The 26,572-nt window shown below is 43.4% G+C and overlaps 1 protein-coding gene across 1 annotated transcript; it reads right to left on the bottom strand.

The window, feature by feature from the left end:
• Positions 1 to 124: 124 nt before the first annotated feature.
• akap1b (A kinase (PRKA) anchor protein 1b) lies at positions 125 to 25,843 on the bottom strand. The gene is made up of 11 exons (XM_080428477.1): positions 25,701 to 25,843; positions 14,760 to 16,504; positions 12,027 to 12,148; positions 10,974 to 11,100; positions 10,018 to 10,145; positions 9,516 to 9,690; positions 6,144 to 6,294; positions 5,705 to 5,772; positions 5,454 to 5,527; positions 5,297 to 5,362; positions 125 to 3,233 (listed from the first exon to the last, which is right to left on the bottom strand). Exons 2-11 carry the CDS (start codon positions 16,477 to 16,479, stop codon positions 3,171 to 3,173), a joined length of 2,694 nt encoding a protein of 897 aa, XP_080284603.1. The 5' UTR covers positions 16,480 to 16,504; positions 25,701 to 25,843; the 3' UTR covers positions 125 to 3,170.
• Between the last annotated feature and the right edge of the window lie 729 nt (positions 25,844 to 26,572).

The raw sequence follows: 26,572 nt of genomic DNA on the forward strand, positions 1-26,572 counted from the left end.
AAATGTAACCACACCAATATTTGATTGGTCAGGGGCACACTCATTCTTCCATTCCTACACTTCCTGGTTAACCCTAACCCCCAACCCTTAATCAAGATGTGACACGAAAGCATACCATAAGAAATTTTAATAACTTTATTTTATTTATTTTTTCCAATAGATCTGTACAACCATGAATCAAACCTTTTGATGAGCCTAGCAAAAACTGACCGGTACATATTCAATGCTTGTGGGCAGGATTGCTTTAACACTCATTTAAATAATCAAATGATTAATGTCTAGCTAGGCAAACACTTCACACCAGGTTCTACAGACAGAGAACATTGCGCGGCTTGAGCTTAATTTATACTGCGACAGTGACATTTGCCAACAAAAACTGATTTTCAAAACCAGCTCTTATTGGCAAGAGACAGTCATAATACAGAGTATAATTCAGGCTTTTGGAACCAGAAGAGGCGGGATGATCAAAAAGAAAAAAAGAAAAAAAAAATGTAATTATGTTCCCTTTAGTTTCCATATCTCTCTCCAGTGTTATACAAAAGTACAGTGAAATATCTTATTTACACAGATCTGCACAAAGTCAACAGTTCTAGTTTGATAAAGCGGGGCTTAATTAATTTAATCATGATTGGGGAAGGGGAGAGGGGTACTGATGTAGTGAGATGGAAGCACAACACAACAGTATAGTTGACATGGAAATATTAATGTTCCAATTCCTCTATCAACAGTTCTGAGGGTGTCTTGCAAACACCAAAACATCTCTTGAATGAGGAACTTTGATGAGGTATGTCAGTTTCCTAGCCTAGAGGTCCTATGTTCATTAAGGACAGACGAGCCAAGAACATTTATTTACTGTGGTTCTTCCTTCCCTGAAGCTTATAGAACAGAGGAGGAAGGATCGCAGACACTCTCCTTTCATCAAAGAAAGAGACAAATGATCTTGACAGATTACTGAAGTTAATCATTTAAAAGAGTAAACGTTTGAGAAAGTGCAACTCATCTGTGTTATGTTGACAAAAGTTGTGTACTTGAACCTTCTAAAGCTGCCAGTCCTTAGTCTAACAGTATTAAAACAAAAAACAAAAATAAATTGAAACCGTTGTTTTTGCACCCAGTTAATCTAAATCAAAATAAAGCTGCCTTATTGCTAGTGTAGGATTAGTACTCTCATCTACGGGGTAGAACCATTGAAAAAAAAAATACTTCATAAAAATATGACATGTTGAGCAAACAACAGCTCAGTCGTCCCAAAACAACTTCCTCATTTAGAATTACAGTTACGACGTAGAAACAGACTCTTCATTAGATTTAGAGTGAAACTAACACGGTCATAACAGCAGTCCAAAACTGGGGAAGTTTGAAATCAGTGCTTCCAATACATCACACTAAGCATGATCATCATTCAATGTGTCCAAAAATAATAAATCTCATTATGTACACTCTGTTCAAAAAGTGTGAAAACCAAATTCCAAAGCAAAACTCAAAACAAAAACGCTCAACAATACAAGCTAGGTTTTGAAAGGCTTCCTGTAGTATGACTGGTTCTTTATGCTTATCTGCTCTGTACTGTAATACACCACTGACCTAAGAAAGGGGCTGTCCCTTTTGTGGATGATATGGACCTCAATCATCGCAATGTACACAAACGACAAAGACTTTCGCCCCTAACGGACTCCTCGTCTTTGAGGACATACTTGGCTCCTTATCCCTCGACTTTGAACGTGAACAGAATGTGGAGTAGCAGAGCGCAACAGAAATACCTGCTAGCGTGACACACAGGGTTCTAGAAGACGTTAGGCCTCGACACAGTGAATACTGCAGGACAGTCACTCCTGGGCGGGTTTAACATGCATATTGGAGACATACAAGAGTGGATTTATGTAGATTCATTGGGCGTTCATTTCAGTGTTGTACGCTTATAACAAGATCAACTCAAAAGAAGTTGTGTAGTGTTCCAGCCAGGTCGAGTGTCATGACCTGTAGTGTTCCAACAAAACACGTGGATTCTGTCCCCTCTGTTAAGTCCTTGGACAGCTATACTGGGAATTTCAGTGCGAGGCTCGAGGACGGGGTGGAAGGAGGGGACTAGCGCTCTCTCATCACGTCGTATGGAAATGCTGTGTGGTTCTCGTGCACGAGAGCAGTCCGGGGTTGACCACTAGGAACAACTAGCAAGAAGGCTCGGCTTGTTGCTCCCTTTCAAAATGGAGAGCTGGCTCCATTTCCCTAGAGACAGAAGCCTGTTTCTCCATAAGGCCACAGTGTTGTATGAAGGAGGCCAGGGCAACTCGACCAGGTATAGTGGTGTCTCCTGCACTCACCCATGTCAAACAAAAGGGAGAGGCAGGGCTTGTACAGGGCACAGCACTCACCACCCTTCTGCTCTTTGCGGTTCTACCACTTGTCGGTCAAAAAGGGACAATTGCTCTCCACAGACAAATCCAATGACCGACAGGGCTGCTCTATCACCCATCAGACGCCGACAGCATCTTGAGACGAACGACAAAAGTGTCTCTCACACATAGAACTAGTGTCTGAAAATGAATCTCCCAAACTGTACAACACGGAGAAGTGAATTGACTGTTGTCAAAGTACACGTGTGTAGGTGACGGAACAGATGACGACAACGTTGGTCCTCTCCGTTGACCGACACAGATATTAGAGTTGAGATAAAGATCCACAGCATGACAATCCATAGTCAGATAGTGGGTCGAGGTCCAGAAGGAAGTTTTAGGTAGGACGGAAGGGGGGAAAAAAAGGAAAAAAAAGAATCTGATTTACCTTTATTTACTTACAATATAGATTTCTGTTTTTAAAATGTACAAGTACTTGGTTTTTTTTTCTCCTTTCAAGTTCTTTTGGTGTGTAGGGAGAGGGACAGAGAAAGTACCAACTTATTCTCAAGCAGTACTTAGTTCTCAGGTTTTGCCTGCATACAATAACTTTTAATTTAATTTTAAAGGTGGTGTAGAAAAAACAAACAAAAAAGCGAAAAGAAACCATCTCATATCCAGTGGTCATGTCCCACTGAGGTGTTGTGAAAGACATCTGGTGGGTAATGGGTTCCAGACCCTTTCATCAGAGGGGAACCACAGGTCAGAAATGATGCAGACGTGGAGTGGAAGAGGGAAGATGGAGGGTGTTGGGGATGGATGGGGTGGTGGGACTGTTCAAAAGCTGTCCACCCAGGTTCCAAACCCTCTCTCCGCCAATGTACGATTCAACAAAATCACCTGCAGGGAGGAGACAAGTGTCCATTACAAGGATTTCATGAATTGACAGCATGGACACAGAAACAATTAGGGATGCATGATATATCAGTCCTCATATCGGTATTGACAGGCAATTACATGCATTATTGGTATAAGACTAATCTCTCAAGAACAGATTCTGCTCTGCGTTTGAATCTGCCGGGGGGGTTCGTCATATCGCGTACGCACTGGCCTACAAGTGGGCGTGCCTTCAGATCAGGAAGCAGGCCGCGCTTTACCCAATCATATGTAGTGGTCGGGATTCACGTGTCCGTCGATCCTTCCCCACTCGAAACAAACCGAAACTAATTAAACAATAGCGTCCTCGGAGCAGACTAAACCACAGAAAGATATTCACATTTTAACTTGCTCTTTCATCATAGAAACAAGTGGGCTTATAACCAAAACCATCCATGTTCTCTGGGAGAAGTGGTGTTAGTGTTCTGTGTAGAAATATTGTTAGTGGGAATGAAAACATAGTCGCACCACCGGAAGTGATGGCCTGAAGGCAGACCAAAACCCTGGTTTCCTTGCGCACGGGTGCTACGTCAACTTCCTCCCAGAGCCAACTGAGATAGTCAAAAACAGCAGAGGGCGCTGTTTTTCCTTTTCATTTGGCGATGGGTTCCCAGATTGGTATAGGACAGATGCATGGATTAAAGCAAAATAGAATCTCACGACTGAAAATGTTTGTAATGACCAAGTCCTAATGTGCGATTTGTGAAACGAGGCCCCCACACTAGCGCTGATTCCTAAACAATTAACACAATGTGTAAAATTATTATGTTTTAATAATATTCTTCCTGCTGTTCTAAATACTGCCAACCAGGTGAAGAAATCACAGATTGAGGCTTTAACCTTTGCTTTTATACGAAATATCCGAGACGATTAAGATTTTATGGAAGATGCATCTAAACATGTTTGACCACTTCAAATGCTCCAATCTTAAAATAATAACCAAAACAGCCCATCTACAAGCTCTCAATGCAGCGACGCATTGAGAGCCATTGTAGGTAGTCTTTTTTCGCTGCGCAACATGCTTCCATATAAGACATGCTGGCTTCTATGGAATCCAAATGACTGAAATTAGTCGTTCCCAATATGTCACATCAATATGATCATTATGTGCCCACTACATTGATGTGTTTGTGTACCACTTACAATGTCTGCAGTGTGGAATTTAGCCATACGAGGAAGACAATATTGGTATAAAAAAAAAAAAACATATGACTATGGAAATAATCGGCTAGCGGCCAAATTACAATAACGTGCTTTCCTAAAGAAGACCAAAGTCTCTAGTTTGACAGCGGTAAATGTCGATGTTCATCAGCAGTGCAATTGATGTGTTCAGAAATTTTACCCACAGCTGCCAGCCAACGTAGTTAATGTCACTACTTTTCCACGATACGGTCATATGACCAAGTATAAAATAGGGCATTCATTTATGAAAAAGCCTAAAATGAAATATGGCGAAGATTTCTGCCCGACAGCAACAACATACTGTATAATTATGTAAAGAAAATGATATTTCAGTACCAGAAATGTCCCACTATAGACCACAACAGTTGCTGCCATGTTTTTCACCAGTACTGGTGCCAGAGGTAGAAATCCCATTCATTTCTCAATAGAGGTTTCAGAAAAGTAAAATATTGTAGTTGACCTGTACTGATTCATGATGACTATTTACGATCGTGTCTAGGAGCTATGGGATCTAGGATGGTAGAAACTCACAACATTCGCGGAGGGGCGGTAACGTTTGCATGTTAACGCGAGCTCCACCAATCAGACGTGGCGGCTACCAATTAGTGGTGAAGTATTTCTCCATGACCTCATGAATTAAACACATTTTTCTTAAAGTAGATTGATTGCATACAGAGCATATAGCGTCGTTTTACAAGTAGGACCCTCGTGTTAAGTCTGCAATGGACTGTTACATTATAGCTGATAATAAAATTCTCTACGGAGAAAATGAATGGGACATTTACTTCCAGAATCTCACTCTTGAGGTTTACACCAAGACCATTGTAGGAGCACTCCAAACATACCTCCTCTCCTACCATGTTCCACAGCTGAACCAATGGGAGGCCTGTGTTGTTATCGTAGTTTGAGACCTTTACAAGGAGAAAGAGAGAAATGCCAAGTCAACAAATGATGACCTTGACTGAGTTGTACAGGTGCTCAGTGTTGAATAGCAGGCTTTACCTGTGCAAGCAGTGGTACTCCTCTGGTCATCTCCTCCAGTGCTGTGCTGGCCTCTGTTGAAAACCTATCCTCTCCTGTTGAAGGGGATTTATTCCACAAGTTAAGACAGACAGCTAATGGGCCTTGAAAGCACATAGTTACAGAGTAAATTTGCAAAGCGAGTCTGTTGACAGATGGGAAATGTATATCCGCTTAAATATAACTGAATCACACAAAAATCTATAAATGAATACGAAGGTTGGCGTGTCTACCTGGAAGTGGGGCGATGTTGTCAAGTAATACCTCAGCACCTTGGAAAGGCAAAGTTACAAAGTCCGACCTATGAAATAGATAAAGAAATAGTGAGTTTTCAGCCAAAGATGGTGTTGCAACTTTGAGACTGAAAGGGCACAGAATTTCAAAGTGCATGAGTGACACCAACCAACTTGACGAACAACCAACAGACAGATAAAATCTGCTCCTCTTTATACACATTCACAAGTGTCAATAACCAGGATGTCAAGTAATAAGTGCATGGTGAACACAGCAACATTGAATAAGTTGTAAAACTGCGTTACTGGTTCTCTAAATATCAGCCACTGAAAAAACATAATCGGTCGATCACTAAATGAAACCCATTTAGGCGTAAATTTCAGTCCAGAAGATGACATTTCTAGATTTCTCAGATCATCATGCGTGACGGGGGATTACCTTATCTGCCGTAACGTATCAATCTTGACTCTGTCGTAGCCTCCGTAGTCCACGTATCTGATCTCAACCTCGTTGGTCTCTTTGTAGAAGGTAATGACCTGGGCTCTCCACCAGGCTCCTTCTATTGCTGGAGCTGCACAGATCACACCCACTGATGCGCGCACACACACACACACACACACACACACACACACACACACACAAGAATGACCATCTCTGCCTGATCAGTGGACTGTTGAATAATTTTCTAAATCAATGTCGCTTCAATGGCTTTCAACACCACAGTGTAAGCATTCCCAATGATGTTAATCCTATTGAGACACCATTGAGTCTAGTCACATACTTGTGTAGAGACCATTATTTAAATGAATATTTAAAAAAGGAGCTGGAAGTGATTTTTTTGATTAAAATAAAACTTTTGTTAAAAAGTTAAAGCTCTATATTGTGATAGTAATCACTGCTATAGAACTTTAATGGGGTCTCCATCTTCCCAGCTCTTAGTACACAGAATATTCTCAGGTGGGTTGCCAATTTCATCCATCAATCAGGAGTCAGGATCATTTATCAGCTTCAAGCTTATATTGTTTCAATGGACCCTTCGTTAAGCCCCACCCACTCCACTCTGTGACTGGTGCGAAGTTAGTCACACCCAGGCCTGGCAGCGCCTGGCAAGCTTTGCTTCTCACCCATTGACTTGCATGTTGAATGATGGCTTTTCCCCTTAAAAAAATAATCGATCATTTCAGGAGCAAGAGCTTTAAAATCTCTTCTAAATCTAGGCCTGCAGTAGGCTATGCACTGGACAAATGTGCATGACATTATTTCAATAAACTAAAAACATGGGAAATGTTATTGGGAGTAATAGCCATGGATACACGACTGTCGACTGTCACGACCGTCTTGGATGAACTTCAACCTGGTGTTTGCACTTTCTACATTTACGGCCCGTACATCTACATAAACGTTCTTATTTCAAATATAAAGTGCTTATCCCATGGCCACGGATGTTACATGTATGTACGGGCTCTCAGAAGTACCCGTATCATCTGTATTGTTCAATAAAAAAGCATTTTAATCTGATCGGTGGCCATTTTCTCCATATGCTTTCAACTGAGTGACCCTATCGGTTGGTAGGTGTATTGCACTGTGATACATTATGAGAAAATGGCCACTGATCGGATTAAAATGCTTTTTATTGAACAATACAGAATATACGGGTACTTTTGAGAGTCCCGTGCATAATTGTAACATCCGTGGCCATGGGGTAAGCACTTTATATTTGAAATCTGAATGTTTATATAGATGTACGGACCGTAAATGGAGAAAGTGCAAACGCCAGGTTGAAGTTGATCCATGACTGTAACAGGAGTTTTCATGTACCACAGGGTAAGACTGCAGTAGCAGTGAATATACTTATGCGTGCGGAATCCGAAACAGGCAGCGCTGTGATTCTGAATTTTGTTACGATTACGGTGATTAGTAGCCTATTATTGACATCACCTGGGCGAGTGAGTCGTGTAACTTTCCCGACGTTAAGCTGTGTATGTGTTCAACAACACAGCCATGCAGCCTTGCAGTTTAAGTGCAGATTTCAGCTTGGGAAAAGCAGCCTCCAACGGGTTTGGGTACGTGGTTCATAGTCACCATTGCGTTATCGTGGTATTCCTATTCTTGCTATTATGTTGCAAATGATTGTGTGTGTGTGCGGGCGAAATAACATTGACAGCTATGGCAGGTGACGAAAGCTTGCCAGACCTATGCCAGGCTAACAACGGTTGCTAAGCTGGCATTGGACAATCGCTTTTGGGGTGGGGTTTAGCGAAGGGTCCATTCCATTGAAATTCCAATTTACATGCTCCCCTTCCTGATTGGTTGAAATTGGTATCCCGGCCTGAAAATCAATTTTCTGTTTACTAAAGAGCTGAAGAGACCCCTATTACTGAACAAACAGTATATACCAATTACTACTATGGGAATATAGAGATATTTGACACTTATTTTAATGTACTTTAATCAATTAAATTCTATCAATAGCAGCACCATCAATAGCAGCACCAGAGTAATGATCCTTTGCTAAGCCCCCCCCCCCATATTGCGATGGGGGGGGGGGGGGCTATCCATTAAAGTCAATGGATGAGCAGCGCTGCTCACCAGTCCTAGACCTGCAGAGTGGTGGGGGCGGGGCTTAGCAAAGGGCCAATTGTTTTTTCCTCTGTCTGAAAGCTGATGAAGGCCATGGTGAGGCAGAAACCTTGAATAAAAGGGTAAGACCAGTGGTGTCGTGGAGGCCACACGGAGTAGGACGGCGTGTGGCCAGTAATTTTTCACGCACAAGGTACGGCACGGTACAGTGCACGCTTGTGCACGCACACGAACGCTAGAACGTGTCCCCCGCCCTGTAGATTCACGAGCCAAGTACCCAAATGGCTACTTTGCATAGCAGGTTTACAATTGAGTGTGAAAATGTATCCTCAGATTCCTCACATCTACTGTATAGGCCACACGGTAAGCAACACAGCATGTTGGCTTCATTAGGGCTGCTGCCAGTATCCTATCTGCACGCAGCAATGCCTCAGCCACCGTTGAAGAAAAGACAGATACTCGTTCAAAGCAAACTTTTAGTTTCAGCTCTATAATTCATGGCATTCCTTTAATTTGTATTAGTTTAAAAAGACTAAAACTAAGCTAAAAAACATTTCCCATACAAACATGTTTCCTTTTTAAACAAGCTTAGTGCTTTATGAGCCTTCCAGTTTAGTAGACCTTGTATTGTGAATTTGTACATCCATGTACTGTTGTTCTCATGTCTTACTAAGTAAAGTACATCAATCAAACAAACATGTTTCCTAATTTAAGATAAAATAAAATGCGGTGTGCGCGTGCCGTCATTAAAATACCGTCCTGCCAGTAAAGAAATCACCATGACACCGCTGGGTAAGACTATATATCACGGTCGGGTCTATAATGCATTATAACCACATTTATAATTTATTATAATGCACTTATAAAGCATTATAAATGTTTAGAATTATGCATAAGGTTTATGAGGCATTATAACTTATAATAATATAATTTTAAGTGCTAGTCGTAATGCATTATAACTACCAGGTAACATATATACCAGCACTTATAATACCTTATAAACATTATAAGTAGTCATACATGTAAGCACATTATAGACCCAACCTTTAAGTAAAGTGTTACCAATAAAAAAGGTATTGAGAGTGCATTCTCTAATGTTTACTTATGAAATGTATGCGTGAATTTTAATGGTTTTGTAAATCAGCCTAATAAACTACAGGGCCATTGGAAGCAGTGTGAGGCGGTTTCTCTGTGTCATTCTTTTTGAAAGACAGACATGGCAATCTTTACCTGCTGGCGAGGGCAGGGCAGGCGTGCCCGGCTGGGAGTAACAGAGGAACATCTGTTGGTCCAGGCTGCGCAGGGCGTGGTAGGTCGGGTGAGTGTGCTGCTGGACGAACACATGGCCGGCCGACACAATGTTCACCACGATCACCTCCACCGTTACACCGCTGGGAAGCATCAACTGGAGAGACAAATTCCATAACAACACTTACATGCTGTATTCCACTTTGAACACATGCACAGTGAGGAATGAGAATTTTACATCAGAATGGTTGCCAATATTGAGATCATGATCATATCGTGATCCAAACACGACAGGGCAAATCCAATTCCTCTCATTTTGCAACCGGGTTAGGTTTTTAAAAAATGATTATGATGTTGTGTGATTATGATGTTGTGTGATTATGATGATGTGCAATTCCCCAGTTATATTTACTGACATGGAAGGAAAGGAAAATCAAATACATAATTCATGGTGCTGTGGTGGAGGAGTAGCAGGCAGCCTTACCCAGGATGTCATGGGCAGCGAGGGTAAGGTGAGGGGCTGGGCTGGAGGGGCATACAGGTTGGTCAAATCCAAGTCTTTAAACTTCTTCCCAATCAACGACAGAGCTTTGTCAACCTGCTGCTGGGTGCCTGTATGGTTAAACAAACACAATGTAAGATAATGACAATTTTCTCTGACCCTCATTCAAAACACTGATGTGTAATTCAAAACACTGATGTGTAAAACCCAGGCAACAACGGGCGCAGAACTGATCCGCTCGCGAAGCGCATTTCGCAACTGTACACTGCCACTATAATCATTGAAACCGGCTTCACTCAGTGTAGGTTACAACTGAACTAGCTGCCGAGGCTGCAGAGCCCTAGATGAAGACCCAGGTCAGAGTGTCATGAATGTCAAAATGTGTTCAAGTAGAAAGTGTCAGCCAAACATTATTATTTCACGATAAGATAACAAAGACATGCTCCGAAGCTTCTCTCGCTCTGCCGTACTCTGTGCAACAGACTCTTATGCTTGGTACACTTGTAGCAAAGAGAATAATTTTAACTGAGTGGAAGACTTCCATTGTTCCTTGTTTCACTAGATGGCTTAATGAGTTTGTATCACTGATACATCTGGAGAGGGTGCAACAAACAGGACAGTCTAGCACCATTCGAGTGCATCTGGGGTCCTATCACGGGTCAACTTGACTCTGCTGTGTGACTGCTCTGTTTTGTACAGGCCCAATTGTTAATGTGTCCAACTGTTGTATTGTGGTTGCCTATACAGTACCTCATTATGATGATGTTAATTAATTACTCACGTTTATCATGCATTATAGTCTGGTGTTCGTTTGTCTTGTTGATGTATCTGTCTGTTATGTCTTATAAAAGCCCATAAAAACTAATATATAAAAAAAAGATGACAAAGATTACTGGTGGAAAACGTTAGAATAAATTGAAGGGTTGATTCTCTCTCACCTTCTATGTGACAGATCTGGAACTCTTGTGTGTAAGGCAAGGTGGAAATGTAGATTTTTGCTCCCGAGTTTTGCTTCAGGAAACTCACGTATCTTCCCTGCTTCCCAATTAACCGTCCAACCAGATGCTGTTGAGAAGCAGACACATTTCAGAGAAGATCAAGATACTAAATCATGTCAAAAGGAAGAGACAGACAAATTTAAGCAGTCATTAGGTCTCCTATACTTCAACACTTAGGATTTACAACCAACACACGATTTATCCTGTCCAAACTATGAGTTGGTGAAGACCTCTGCACCTCAGGAACATCCCATTCAAATCTGTTCTAGGACTATAGTAATCAATTATCAGATCAATCATTTTACCCCTAATGTGTTCACTGTGACCTACATACAACATCCTTTATTTCAACCCTCACCACACGTGTAGGACTTGGCTTCCCTTTCACTGGTTCCATATTTGGAGAAAAGTTATGGTAAATCCTACAGAGAAATCTAATGTGCGCTCTATTTAAATAGAAACTACTTAATCATTTTGTGGGAGCAGGGGACAGTGGTGCGATCAGCTCCACTCAAGGTGGTAATCTTTGCCCTTGATCTCTGTCCCATCTGCAGGCCTCTCCTCGCCTTAGTAAATGATTAATTATGTGATAGGCTCACTGGACAGACAGACTCCATTGACCTGATTTATGCAGTTCCTTAAGCAGGGCCGGGGAATCAAACTCGACTCCAGAAATCTACCACTGGCACCACTGAGGCTTGAATATGACTATTTCTGCAGACGGTCCATCAAGACTCAATCACACGGCTAATTATGTCCAACAAGGGTATGTACACATTACACTCAAACCCTATGGGAAGTAGCCACAATGCACACACAAAGCGACAACCTTCTAAAAGTGCTTCCAAAAGTTACCGAAATGTTTCAACTTTTTAAAAGGGTCATAAAGAGGACCATCTTTTTCTGGTAGTAGGATCAAAACAAATTCCACACTGGGATTTTTTTGACGCAAAACGGAAATCATGAAGACGTTTCTTTGTGGTTCTTGCTTACCTTTGGCACCTCAATGTCCCAAATGATGACCTCTGAACTCTGGCCAGCCTGACTGCTCAAGCTGTCCCCAGCCCCCATAGTGCAGCCACTGTCCACAGAGTCCATACTGTTGACATCAGAACCTGGGCACACGCACAAACATTCATTAACGTCACTGTCACATTAACAAAAGAGAACAAACACCGGCACAGTTAATTGAGTGCATTACAGATTTTGGGGGTTTGGGGCAGAACAGAGGCTTTAAAAGAATATATGCCCACTGGCAGCTTCTGCGCTCCTTACACCCAACTGGAAATTTGGCCGAAGGCTTACACTAGACGAAAGGCCATGGTGTCATCAACGTCAGTAGGGTGCATCCTCGAATCTCTTTGATATGCAACGTTGATATGTTGGCCTGAGGCTAGTGCTAGAGGACAGGTCATGGTGCCACTCAAATAAGAGTTCAGGGAGCATGAGTACTGTAGAATGTGTTCAGCAAGTTTCAATGGCAATCTCTAGCCTGGAAACCAGACGAATCTGCCACAGCAAAAAACAGCCCTGGGCAGATTGGTGGGGCACTCCTCGGTTTGAATTACATTTCGCTCACCCTAGAGTTGTGGGTGACCAATCAGAGCCCACTATTCAAAGTGGGAAATCTTTTGCTGTGACATTTTAATCCGTTTGTAGCCACCCTTTGGAAATGAATCGAAGTTCCAGACTAATATCTACGCAGTGATATTAGTCTGGCCATGCCAGGCAAGGCAATCTCCCCATTTAGAGTTTGCAATATTGTGTGCAATTGGACATTTTGGCCTACAGGTGGCGCAAGAGGAAAGGCCATGGGGTCACGAAATTCACTGGGTTCATCCACTGGAGTTACTCCAAGTGCATAGATCAACCAGCAATTTTCAAAACATTTTGTTTGGAACCAGACTGACCAACATAGCCAGTCTTAGACTAATCCAATATTCTAATGGTAACTCAAATGTTTTCCACAGATGGGTAGTTTTTAGTCAATTATCCCAATGATTAACAGGTCACTTTATGCAACAACATAATTCAATGTCGTTTCACCCCCGCCCCAGGTTCTTGAAATGGCCTCAAGTTCGAGTAGGGGTGTTGTGTTGCAGCCCATGAAAAAAAGACACTACAGGTCTCCGATTTTGTTATTTAACCAATTTGAGCACACATTGGTATATCAGCGTAGAGGCTGGCTTTGACCCTAGCAAGAACCCATTTTCTCCCCCCCCCCCCCACACACACACAGTAGAAAACAGGTTGTTGACTTAGAAAGGGGTAGGCCATAATATACATAATACATAGTCACCCATTTTCTGGCCAATCAGACCGACAGACCAAATACAACCACATTAGTTTTATTGTATTAACGTCAAGGTCAGACGTTAGGGTTTATTCCTACAGCAGGGCAAGTACTTCTCCGGGCTACTTGCCCATTCATTCTACATTTCTACTTTCCCCGTTTACGGAGCACTGTTGATGGCGGTGCAGCACATACGTTTCTCTCACATTATACTTCAGTGTTTCCCCTATGCTTACCGTTTTAGGGGGAGCCTACATGGGATGTTGGGGTGGGTGCTTACAAGTTAGCTAGATGTACTAGATGTTTTTTTTGCATTTTAAAATTTGATTAGAGCAGTGAAGAGCACTAATCGAAAATCTATTTTGTCACATGCCTAGTACCGGAGTGTCACAACATTTTCAGTGAAGGCACGGTGAAACTCTTCTTCACTTCCAACAGAACTACATAACAGATCTCCACTTCAACAGAACAACAGATCTCCACTTCAACAGAAAGTGAAACAAAATGTACTCTAATTATAGGCATTTCTAAACTTTCTCAAACTAAGAAAGTATTCCTGTCTCCATCAGGATTTAGCAGAGCTCTTGAGCTGTACAAACCCACCCCAGCAGGTGTGACCATTCCAAGGGATGTGTTGGGATTGGAAACACTTGACAACAATGAAGATTTCGTTTAGATAGAAAATCATGCGATGCGACACGTTTATCTTGATCTGCGCCCATCGTATATATAAATCGGGCTTTACGGATTTAGTGTTACCCATGATCACAACAAAACCAGGTGGATAAAACAGACTTGTGTTCAATCACTGTGTACTAATAATGATAGCGGTAATAGAAATATATTCACAGTTCAAACAGATCAAACTCTGTAACTAAAACACTAGCGAAACTTTTTCAGCCCTATGCAGTCAGGGAGGTTGCAGCATGAGCCACGCTGTCCACTCCAACTGAAGATTCTGTAACACTGTAAACAACAAATTATTAACATACATGACTAGGGAGTGTTAAGTAAACACATGCTTACCTTAAATACATTTTTAAACTATGGCTTTGATGCTAATTAAGAACATAATGGTGACAATTAATTGGGGGGGAATAAAGAAAATATTATATTGTAATTTTGTAATTATGACTGTTAAAACTGTTAGAAATATCGCCCCTGCCATTCAACGTCAGTGACAAATATGATCAAATCTAAACAAAATCTTCATTGTTGTCAAGTGTTCCCAACATGGGTTAGTAGAGCTTAAGAGCTCCCCTAAATCCTGATGGAGACACTTTCCTAGTTTAAGAGTTTAGAAAATACCTACATGCCTAAAAGTAGGATCAAAAGTGCATCAATTTGAGAATTCTGGGCCAATATGGTAAATGAATCCCCTTCTACCACCAATAAGCATCACAACCAGACAACGTCTCAATGGCAGAGCTCACCTCCAGACTGATCAGTCTCTGTCTCGCTTGTGGCATGAGCTCCATTCCGTAAGCCCATCCCGTTGAGCCTCTTCATCTCACACACAGCATCTATGCTGTGCTCCTCCGTCAAGGCCACCGCAGCTGCCGCCGCCGCCGCCTCTGAGGCAGCCTCAGCCGAGAGCTGAGGCAGCATGGGCTCTGACATGTCTTTAACCCCTATCAAATCCACCCGTTTGTCAGACACGCTGGTCTGAAGGTTCCTGTTGCCGACGCCATCCTCCGAGTGGAAAGTGCTGCAGGCCGAGTCCTCTGCCAACCCCTCGTCTCCCTTCAGTCTGTCCAGGACAGGCGGCGGTGCGCCCTGTGCCGCTTGGTGTGAGCTCATGGGCGAATAGCTTCTCTGTGCATTATCCTCTTCGTTATCCCGATGACAAACTTCTGCAGGCTCCCAAACTAGTGCAGAGGAGCATCCGTTAGGCAGCCCTTGTTCTTCCCTCTGGCTCTCTCTCGACTCAGGGCCGATTGGGGAGGGGCCTCCCTGTAGGAGCGAGTGCTGCTCCGCTGCCATTTCCCTTGTGAATGGTTGCTCAGAGCATAGCCCACCATTGGCCAGTGGCATACTGCTGGTGCAGCCAGGTTGGCTGCTGTCCGTGTCCTGGCACCTGACAACGCCAAGGACTTCCTGGGTGGCTGCCGAGATCACCTCAGTGATCAGGCCGGCAGCCATGTGTTCCAACTCCTGTTCCTCGCTGCGTGCACTGCTCTCCTCCTGCTGCCCTTGGGACACCAGGGAGTCTTCGGAGGCCAAGCCTTGGGTAGTGGAGTCTTGGGTAGTGGAGTCTTGGACTGGCACCTGGGCTGCAGGGTCTGTGGCTGGAGTTAAAGAGATAGGAGTGCTGGTTAGGACATGGTGAAAGGAGCTTTGCGTTGATGTGGGGGACTCTTGTGTGGATTCTTCTTGGGCCTTAGCCAGGGTGGCTGGAGAAGAGACGGTCTCATCTTTGGTGGTGATGGCGGCATGTAGATCTTTGATGGGTTGGGCTGCACAGCGTACCGACACCTCTTGGGCTGCGATCTCACCCTCTGGCTCGGGCCTCTCTGCGTTGGTGAGGTCTGTCGCTGTGAGGGAGTTATGGATGACTTGTGGTGACCGATAGGACAAGAGGGCTGCTTCTGCTCTAGATTCTAGAGCGGACACAGGCTCTTTAACTACATCTTTCTCATGCTGTGTTACCAAGGTAGGTAATGCACCTTGGTCTGGGACCTTGCGGTCTTTCTCTGGTACCAGACAGAATGGGGGCTCCTCTATGCTAGGTGGCAATCGGCCGGAGTCCGCAGTCTTGGTATTTTTTTCGAGGTCTGTTCTGACTTTGTCATTGAGCAGGACTTCATAACACTGGTCCTGTGTAGGTGATGTTTTAGTGGCGTGGATATGAACCTGGGCAATGACTTCCTGTTCTGTGGACCTCTGCTCTTTGACATTTGGAGGTCTGACTCTACTAGCCTGTTGGTGGGTGCTGGGGGTTGTGTCAATTGTTGGGGATATGGTGCCTTTCTCCACCAGACCGTTGCTCCCTGCTGTCGGGGAGGTCAGATGGCCCATACTGGGGGGAGTCTCTTCTGCAGTATCGTGGCTGGTGATTCGCTCTTTCTTGCGCGAGATGTACCACCACCAACCTAATAGCGCCAGGACACCAGGCAGCGTGTAGGGGACAACAGAGCGGAAACTCAGCGGCATCTCCACAGGACCCTAGCAGCTACACCTAACAGAGGAGACACACAAAGAAATCATGTTATTATAACAAGGACTATTCACAAAGAAATCATGTTACTTTAACAACAAGGACTACAGTTGAATCACAAATGCTCGTCCATGCAATGCCCAGTACCTCTGGTTTTCTAGCCCACCAGATAGGTAATAGCATAGTTATAATATAGGTAATAGCATAGAGTTATAAGGTTGAACACCAGGCGACGGCCGCTTCACTGTTCTACCATGGCTCTGGGGGCTTGGGTGATAGACCTTTTCACAGCAGCCATTTTGACGTATAGTAGTAGTAGTAGTGTCATTAATGCTACTAAATAAGGTTCCATTCAGGTCAAGCAGAGTCACAGTGCTAGTGTGCATATTGGCTCACTGGAAAGGCTCTGCTACAAAAATTTGTATCACTGTAACGCCTGTGTTTACCATACTATTTCATGTCACTAGGCATGTCATGGCCACTGACATTGAGACCTGATGAAGATCCACAGTGGTCGATACGTCCCTTTAAGGTCCTTTCACACGGCAAGTGGCAAACGCACCTATGTAATTCATTTTCAATGAGAGGCGGGCGATTATTTGGGACGCGCGGAGAAGTTGAGGGGCGGTGAGGCGAGCGGGCGCGGTCCCGTGAAACTTGCGCGCGCGGGCGGCAAGAGCTGGATTGTGGTGAGATTTTGTTTTCACCGCACAGGAGGACAAAACAACAATGATCGCGGCGTGATCACCGCTGATCCGAGCAGTAACGCCCGCGTGAACCGCTTGCCGTGTGTTATGACCTTTAATCTCCACTGACATGAAATAAACATACACTGCAAAACCAAATATGGATTCTACAGACCCATTTTGATTGATTGATTAAGGATCATCACTACTCACTAAAGGGCCTACTCTGTGTGGAGTTTGCATGTTCTCCCTGTGTCTCCCAGGGTAGTTAATACCCTCACAAAAACATGTAATCCTGGTCACTATACTGCCTCCCCCTGGTCAGCCGGGGCGCCTGATGGAGGGGAAGGGAACTTGTTGGAATAACGTGTTCCTTCCACACGCTACAACCTACAGGGGAAACTCCCCCCTGTCAGGTGACAAGAAGGTCAGTTGGCTCTCATGCATTGAAGGAGGCATGAGCTCTGCCCTGGGCTCCCTAGGCTGGTGGGGGGAGTGTAGTGCCCAGGAACACTTAGAAAATTGGCACCGGGTGAAAAAAGGGTTACAAAAATCGTGGGATAAAAAACTATTAGAAAAAAAAGAATCATCGCTACACCAATTTTCAACCCATCTTCATTTAATTTTTGTCTACTCACTCTGTCTCAGAGGAGGGCTGTGGACAGTTCAGATACCCGCCTACCAGTGACATCAACGGTTGGCAGGTTTGGTATTAGCTAGGCTTCCTCATCGATGCAGGTTTATATGAAGATTGTCAGTTGAAAATGGGCGAAGTCATCCTTTAACCGTACAGGTAGTACAGTCAAAAGGTTATGCTAAAAGCACAACATAAAAAGGCTCGTTTACATTGTACTCAATTCATCAGTAATACATGCAAATACGGAACATATTGGAATAAAACGCGAAAAATTTCTGCGAGTGCAACCAGTGCGTTAATGGTGTGAAGGGGAGCGAGGGGTGGGTCTTCACTCACTCAGTAGAACTACTAAATCACAAGCCCCGATAACATACCTCGCTTTATCATAACAAAATATATTAATGGGACGATAATTTACAAAAACGCATATCATGCTGTGTGAAAATAGAGATTGAAAACAAAGTCTTTATGAAAAGGTTTACTAAAAAAGGTAATAGAATCAAGTGTTAAGTCAGGCCAAGTTCATCATAATCAGTGTTACAAATTTTGGGAGCATGTAGTACAGCCATGGTCCTGGTCCAGCAACAAAACTGTAAGCCTACAGACATCGCCTGCGGTCACAATATCTACAGCCTCTCCTTATCACCACTCACTCAGTGTACCAGGAATTATTAAAGACACTGGCTTGGTTAAACGCCTTCAACTATAGAATAGTTGAATACTATACACAATGGGGGACGAGGATGAGGAAACCAGTGTATACACACAAGTGTCATCAGCATGTCATAGCTGGGGGGTGGAGACGGTGTGGGAGGGAAAAAAAAACATTTCCCCCTTTGCCTGTATACTGGAATAGCATGGTTTTAAACTCAGATGCTGTAAATTAATAGTAATATCAAAAGTAGGTGCCATGTCTTTTACAAATTATTTGTTGCCACACTCGACAAAGAATACTACATTAACAAATGAATCCTTATATCATGAAGGACTGTACTGATGATCCAATGCAATGTTGTATACCCACATTACCAAAATATACAGTATTCCACTGGTAAGCGACACCAATACATTTTCTATAGATATCAATTAAACTTAATATAACCATAATATCATAAACCAATAGCCGTTCATTGCATGTACAGCTTTGACACAGCACTTAAGTGTATTGACACCATTCGACGAGATTTACACACAAGCCAAACCTTAACCTATCCTCCCATTTCAAACCTACAGCAAGACAGTTTAAAACATGATAATGAATATGAAGCTAAAGCAGCACATTTACAACAGGAGGGAGCTACACAGTAAAATCCTCAGTGCCAATTTAGCCATAACCAAATGGACACAAATGGTCCATTTGGATTACATTTCTACACTACATATTTTTATGTCATCTGTTGTAATACCGTGTTGTGAGGGTCCGAGGGAAGCCATTCAGAGTAATTAATTCAACATTTATAGTACGAGTAGTAACAATCCAACACTTTGTGGCAAACGTAAACATGTTTTTTAGCTATGTTCCACAGGTGACCAAAACTCTTCCTCCTGGTGTAAGCCTTGCAGCTACTTAGTTCTTCTAATCGGTTTTGTCTCTTTATTTGGTATACACATTTCTTTTATTGTGCGGCACGATATCTATAACTATGGATAAATCTGTAATGTAGGCTACCTGAGGAAATGTCATCTCGTCTCATATCCGTTAATAAGAAAACTTCCCAAGGGTGAGTGACACCCATTTAATTTCGGATGTCCTTCTGATGGATTTCAAAATAATCCTATTCGTTGTGCGGATGTGACGTTTTGGGGCGCTCCTGTGTATCTCCATATAGCATAGAAATGTGTGGTGGCCACTGCTTTATAGAATATTGTTGTCCAAAGTGTCCATGACCGTTTAAAATTAAGGGCCCTTTGTAATCAATAATTCATTGAAAGAAAGCTGAGCTATGCAAGGGAATGCTACTGAAATTTGCTTGTGCTCCAGGACAGTTTGGTCTTCATTAGCAAAGACTTGACTAGTCCAGAAATTAAATTAGAGTAGAACTTAACCACTTAAACCTTATATGACAAATAGTGAAAATAGCCAATCGACAAGCTCACGGTGCGCCGACTTGTGGATCTTCTATTTTCGGGGGAGAATTTTATTTATTTTTTGCCTATAATGACATGCCCAAATTAGGGACGGCAGGGTTCATGTGGTTATAAAATACAGGAGCTCCCCAGCATGTAAAGGTTTAAAAGTTGCTGATGCAAAGGTGCTTCTGGTTGTAAAGTGATGACATCGCGGGATACAATTCTTATCCTTTGGTTTTTAAAGGAGAAGTTCACCCAAAAGATTACTTATTTTCTATCAATTACACACCCCATGACGCCTTGAATGGAGATTTTTCCTTTAGTTTTTGTTGCACTCTTAGCCAATAATTTGATGACCGGCGGAGGAGACTCAAAGAGTCTCCTACTGAGTCTCCTATTGACCAATGACCCGGTCATCAAATTATTGGCACAGGAATGCAACAAAAACAAAGAAATCTCCATGAATTCGAGGCTTCATGGGGTGTGTAATTGATAGAAAATAAGTACGTTTGGGTGAACTACTCCTTTAATTGGTAAACAGACTTCATGTTAGTGTAATTAGACACATCTAATTGGGCATCCCGAGGCAAACCTTTGGGGATTTTGAAATTGAGTTGCATTGTGCATAAGTCATCTGTCCAATATGATAATGCATTAGTCAAGAGGGAGTGGGATGTCCAGGCCGGCAGGTCTGCCAGCCGTCAGACTAGATCACCTCAGGACACTGAGCTCTATGGAGTCATTTACAGTACGTTTCACGCTCCCACGTGAAACGTACTGTAAATGACTCCACGGGGACCTAATCTAGGGAATTGGCAGGGTGTGTCACTTTCAACAAGATCTCAAATTCATTAGGCGTGTTCACACACACGGCAAACAAACGGTGTGGGCAGAAAACGAGTCTCTGTGATGATGACCGGCGGTATGCTCGTCAGAAACAGGCCCTTTAAAACAATTTAGTCAAAAGTTTTAATTACATTATACACTTATGTTTAATTCAAAGTGTCTGTAGCATTCATGAATCCCCAGTGTCCGTGTAATGGGACATGGGGCCCATGAACTACAGAGTTAATGTTGCAACCATTTCGGCCACTGTGCCATACAACAGGACACAGTGAATTTGACATAGCTGCATTGCAATAAAGTACTACGTTGTAAAAGAGTCTTAAACCTAAAAATATAGCAGGCTGAAATTGAGCTAAATAAAATGAATAATTGCAGTTAAAAGTTAAACTGAATAATGCATTATTTAAGCACATTTGTGCAGCTGGTTTAAACATGGCTTTGTCATAAAGAGCCTAAAACTCTCTGACCTGCACTAAACCAGGCCATGTTTATCGTGTAATAGCTAGCATGTAGATGGAGTTGTGACATTTCTACACTTACTTAAACATGGAATTCAGTGACCTTTGGTCAAACATGAGAGAATAATAACCTTATGAGATTAGACCCAGTACAATGAACTTAGCTTTTTTATCTTCATCTCTCTTTACTCTCAGATTTGAGCATCTACAGTGTGTTCAACTTTCATTAATGAATTAAAAAGAATTCACAGCCTTGTTGGAAACCTGACTGGTTTTAAGAGTTCACTTGAGTCCATTTAAAAATAGCTTACAGCCAAATGGAAACGTAAAACCAACCAAATGGTAAAACACAAGCCCGGAATGAAGGGGTGTATTTGTTGTTGTTGGGGAATCAGAACAGAGTCAGTGCCAAGAACTCTTTTTCTAGTAGGTAACTGTGGTGTTAACTTTGTCAGCTGTACCGCAGGGGTTGGGTAATGACTTAACCTCCAGCGATCCTACAGAGCATGCCCAGTTCTGTGCTTTGCTGATTGGACAGAGAGGACTCCCTCACCATGTTAAAAAAGGAAGTCCAAACATGCCTTTCCTTAACGGACCTGCACGACCCAGCCTTTACAAGGGAGGAATGCGTCACATGGGTGACTCCCTCACGTAGCACTCTTGTGGCAGTCAGGACTTCCACTGGCACCTGATCCCAGGCACACATACACACAGCATGTGTGTGTGCCAAATAACCTGGACTTTTGACCTCTACAGGATTGACTGTCTGGCTCTCCTGCCCTGCACTGCAGAGTGAACCAACATTAGAGTACAGGCTTACTGATGGACCAATGTAACATACAGTACATGGAGCAAATTAAATGTAATGTGTTCAGTCATATCATTGCCTAAAAAACAATGGGTCACCAGGCAAATTATACACACCTTTACATTTGACAGTAACTTTACATGCAACTTTCAGCACCTTTCTGTGGTCACTGTGTTGAAATATGCATGGCTACAGGCACTAATTTGTCCGTTATGCTGCCAAGACTCTACTACACACACAGCTTATTTTGAAGGTACAACACTACTCTCAAGAGTCTGTAGCAGTGGAAGAACCTCATTGAGGGCTGCTGTTTCACCAGGATTAAGCTTTCGACCTAAGAGGCTCAAGTGATGAATGATGCACGATTAGAACAGGTTAGGTAGAAGACCATGAATGGTAAACCAGCCTTGTTGAGGCAAGAGAATATATATGTTCATGAGCGTAAGCTTAGTGTGAATATAATGATACAGTCTGTCAGTTTTTCATGCAAAGAGTCAATTTTGTAGCTAATTCACTTGTGTTGTCGAGTAATGAAATTTGTATTGATGACTTAAAAAAAAAAAAAAAAAAGTTATGCCTTGAATGTCTAAAACATGGTATCACTATCAATATGTATGGCCGGTTTTGAGCTTACAAACTGTCAATACATTTCTACTTCAAGTAATAAACATCTGTGTTTTAAAGTACAAAGTAAAGAGGTAAACAAAGCATGCACATCCAAACGATAAAATCCCAGGTGCAGGACAGTACAGTCTAATATAACTTGAGAAAATAAAGACTGCACGCTGGATCATGCTCCACAAGTTTCTTATTTTAAAATACAAAGGAATGAGACATTACCATTGAGGTGTACTCACTAATGTGTTAAATAATCAACACCTAAGCTAGACACAAAAGCAGCATGCCCATACAATACACTGGCCCGCCAAAAAACGACTACAAAAACAACCAGCTTCATGATTTCATGAGAGGGGCTTCGTGGTATTCTGATGTGGGGCTGGCCCTTTCGCGGTCACTGATGTGGCGGGATAAGGAAATCAGTGGAACAAGGCTGAGGTGAGGGGATTACAGTAGGGTAAATCAGAAGTCTCACGCTGTGGGGCTACCCTCAACACAAACCACTTCTCTCTTTGCTCTCCCTACCCAGGCCCACAGCCTGCAATACTATAATAATAGGCTTCCAGAACAAACACACAGACATATGTACCCAATACCATAAACAAAATACAAGCCACTTGTAAATCAACATGTCAATCTGGGACTGCTGGGTTTTAGTTTTTTGAAAGTACAGCACTCTCCTAAGGAGGCTTTCCATTACTATGTAATGTAGTTTCACTTACTTGGGATGAGATAAACATTGAGTGGGATGAGCTAAGGAGAGACCGTCGTGACATTGCACATGTGGTCAATGAACTATAATCCATTTGTCAAACAAATGGAAAAACAGTAGGGAAGACTTGCATTACCGTGAACTTATTTACATAAGACTAGTGCAAATCGAAGGGATCAAATCCATTTGTAACACCCATAAGATAAAGTTAAGCTCTAATAATTAATGCAGATATACTTTCACTTCCATATCAGTGGCACACAAAACACACACACGCCTGTGTTGTGTTTACGACATTCACCTTCAGCAAGGTTAGAAGAATAGAGGCTCTAACGCCCACATGAAGTTGACTCGCTTCTCTCACTGCTGCCAAGCGGATCCAGTGACTCTCCTTTCAGGCAAGCAGCAGCAGGCCTCACTGGGGTGCATGAGTCCCAGTATATCGGGCCTGACTGGGGTGCATGTGTCTCAGTATCAGGCCTGACTCTGGTGCATGTGTCAGGCATGACCCAGGGAGGGCAGGTGCATGTGTCCCAGTCTCCCAGTCAGGCCTGACTCGGGTGCATGTGTCCCTGTCAGGCCTGAACCAGGACCAGGTGCATGTGTGTGCCAGACTGTAGCACGGCTCAACATGAATGTCATGAATCAGCCCGGTGTTGGTTGGTGTGCTGACCTTGGAAGGGTTGGATAACTGAAGGGTATAACTCACGTATTTGCTTTGCATGTCAAAAACACAACGCGGTAAACACGGGCGGTACGTGTGTGGCCCTGCCTGCCAGTCTGACTGTAAGCTGCTTATTCCAGTCAGCGTTGCTGTATTTGGAATACGAAGCAGCCTCAGCGTCCCTTCGATACGAGAGTATCACTGTCTGTCTCCTCAGCCCTGCAGAGCACAGCCCGACTCATTACAACGCGTTTGATCGCTACCGTCGGCTATCAGACTACTAGCATCAACCCAATGGAGATGGAGGGGGGGGTGGAATAAGCCAACACAAATATATTGTTACATTGTTTTTGTTGTGCCATGCTGCGATCGCCAATGATTGCCCAAATTCATCTTTTTTTCCCCCCCTCTTCATTTAACAACCACCGCTACACTCCCAACTTTGAACGCTATGCTATGGCATTATGGCCCCCTCTCTGTCATCATTACACAGCATACATGGCTGCCCACAGTATCTACAGTAATAACGATAAAGCAGCTCCACCTCGAAGCTGCGTGCTTTATTATATCCACATGATCCACACTGCACTACTCTCACAGCCCAACAACACGGTGTGTCTGACACTCGATGCACGGGCTTTCTACGGCCGAGGACGTCATTGTTGTGCGGCGTTTCCATGTTGCAGAATAATAAGAGACAACTTGCTAGCTGTGTGTGTGACCTACACGGACGGTGCGTAATGAGCAGCATGGTGGCTATACTGGGCTAGGCCGCAGCGGCCAGGATGACATTATAATGGACCCCAGTTTTAGCCGTTATGTATCCTAACGCAGTGGTGTCACCAAAACACATGCTGGAAAAAAAATTACAATAAAAAGGGCACGATGCGGGTGCGGGTCTCGTGTGACCCGTCCTGTTCCCACAACTGTCTGGATAATGGAAGCTGCTTGTTTTAATCTTAGCAGTTCGACTGACAGTCCATCCAGGACACTGCGGCGGCCATGCTGATACACTATACTACTTATATTCCCATCTATGACAGGCAGCTCGCTTTGCACAACATGTTCTTTAAAATCGTTGCACATTGGAGGTCATGAGTTGCGCACAATTGTCGCAGAGATCCATGGACGTTATCTACGTGATGGGTCACATATATAGCGCTAATTCTGCTCTGCGACCTGGGCCTCCTGGACCCTTAAGTCTCATAGCCTGTTAGCTTCAGCTCTGTAACACGACCGACACAGCGACCCACTGCTGGTCTGTTGGCTCACTTATCACCATTGCTTATGATGATCACTATGTATCACTCGGGAGTCACAATTCATGCGAGATCCACAACTGCTCGCAGTCGCTCGGACGTGTGTAGACAGACGCGGCACGGCTGTCTGGGACGAACTGGCGTCCCTCTCCTATAAGCCACCATTGTATAAGGGGATAGCGGCTGATGGCTAACCTATGGCTACTACTACAGCCCCACTGCTGGCTGCTGTGTGTTGCGATGAAGCTCAATGACAAGGACATTTCTCCACAGTGTGGATCGCTTTGACTAGACGGTGTAACGGCTGTAATGGGTGGAGGACACTCTACACGTGTCTTCGCAACACCGCTGCTACCCGGTTGTGTTAAAAACTATACGTGACGCCGACGTCCTCCTGCTGCTACAATGTTAACGTTTAAACTTCATTGCATTCACTCCCACCCACCAGGTTTTACTTACTGAATGTTAGTGTCCTCAACGCCGCCACGGTGAAATTAAGTCTAAGTGATTTCTAATGTCTATATGGATGGATTCCGGGCCCGAGTCTGTCCTCCCAACGTGTCCCACTCAGCCCGTGTCTAATGTCTATGTCTCTCTGCCTCTCTCTCTCTCCCCCACGTGTTGACCGTCCAACACTCTAAAAACAGACCCAACAGCTGATCAAACCTCGCGATAGCTGCGCGGCCCACACGGCTCCCATCTTCCATTTATGCACTCCTTAACGGAGATTAACCACTTAAACCCCATATGGGTAACAGGAGTCCCTCAGGGCTCAATACTAGTGTATTTTTTGTTTACTGCTATAATTGTGGGGAAAGCATTCGCTGAATAATAGCCGATCGACAGCTTGTCGATTGGATATTTTCAGCAAAAGCTTTCCCCACAATATTGCTGGGGTTTAAGTGGTTAAAAAAATAAAAAAGGCATGACTGTTTAAGCAAACCCGAAATCAACCAAACATGCATCTTATATAGTGACTTATAATAAAGACTATCGATTGTTTAAAGCAACTTGCAATGGATGGGCCTGGTCTACAAGATATGCAAGGAAACAGCTAGGCGCCAGCAGGGAGTAGGGACACCCGGTTGATGTACCTGGCTGTCAGACACACAGGCACAACACCAGAGGGAGCTCCACTCAACTCACTCAACCCAGATTCGGCACAAACATGGGGTTAAATTAGTTCTACTGCTATGCATTGCCACAAAAATGTGGAATGCCCTTCCAACAGACATAAAAAAGTGTGACTCCTTACCCTCCTTCAAAACCGCCATAAAAGACCACCCGTCTACAAATGGTAACTGGTCCTATTAACATCTAAGCTACTATGT

Source organism: Gymnoscopelus braueri (genome assembly GCF_963280865.1).
Source record: "Gymnoscopelus braueri genome assembly, chromosome: 5".
NCBI lineage: Eukaryota > Metazoa > Chordata > Actinopteri > Myctophiformes > Myctophidae > Gymnoscopelus > Gymnoscopelus braueri.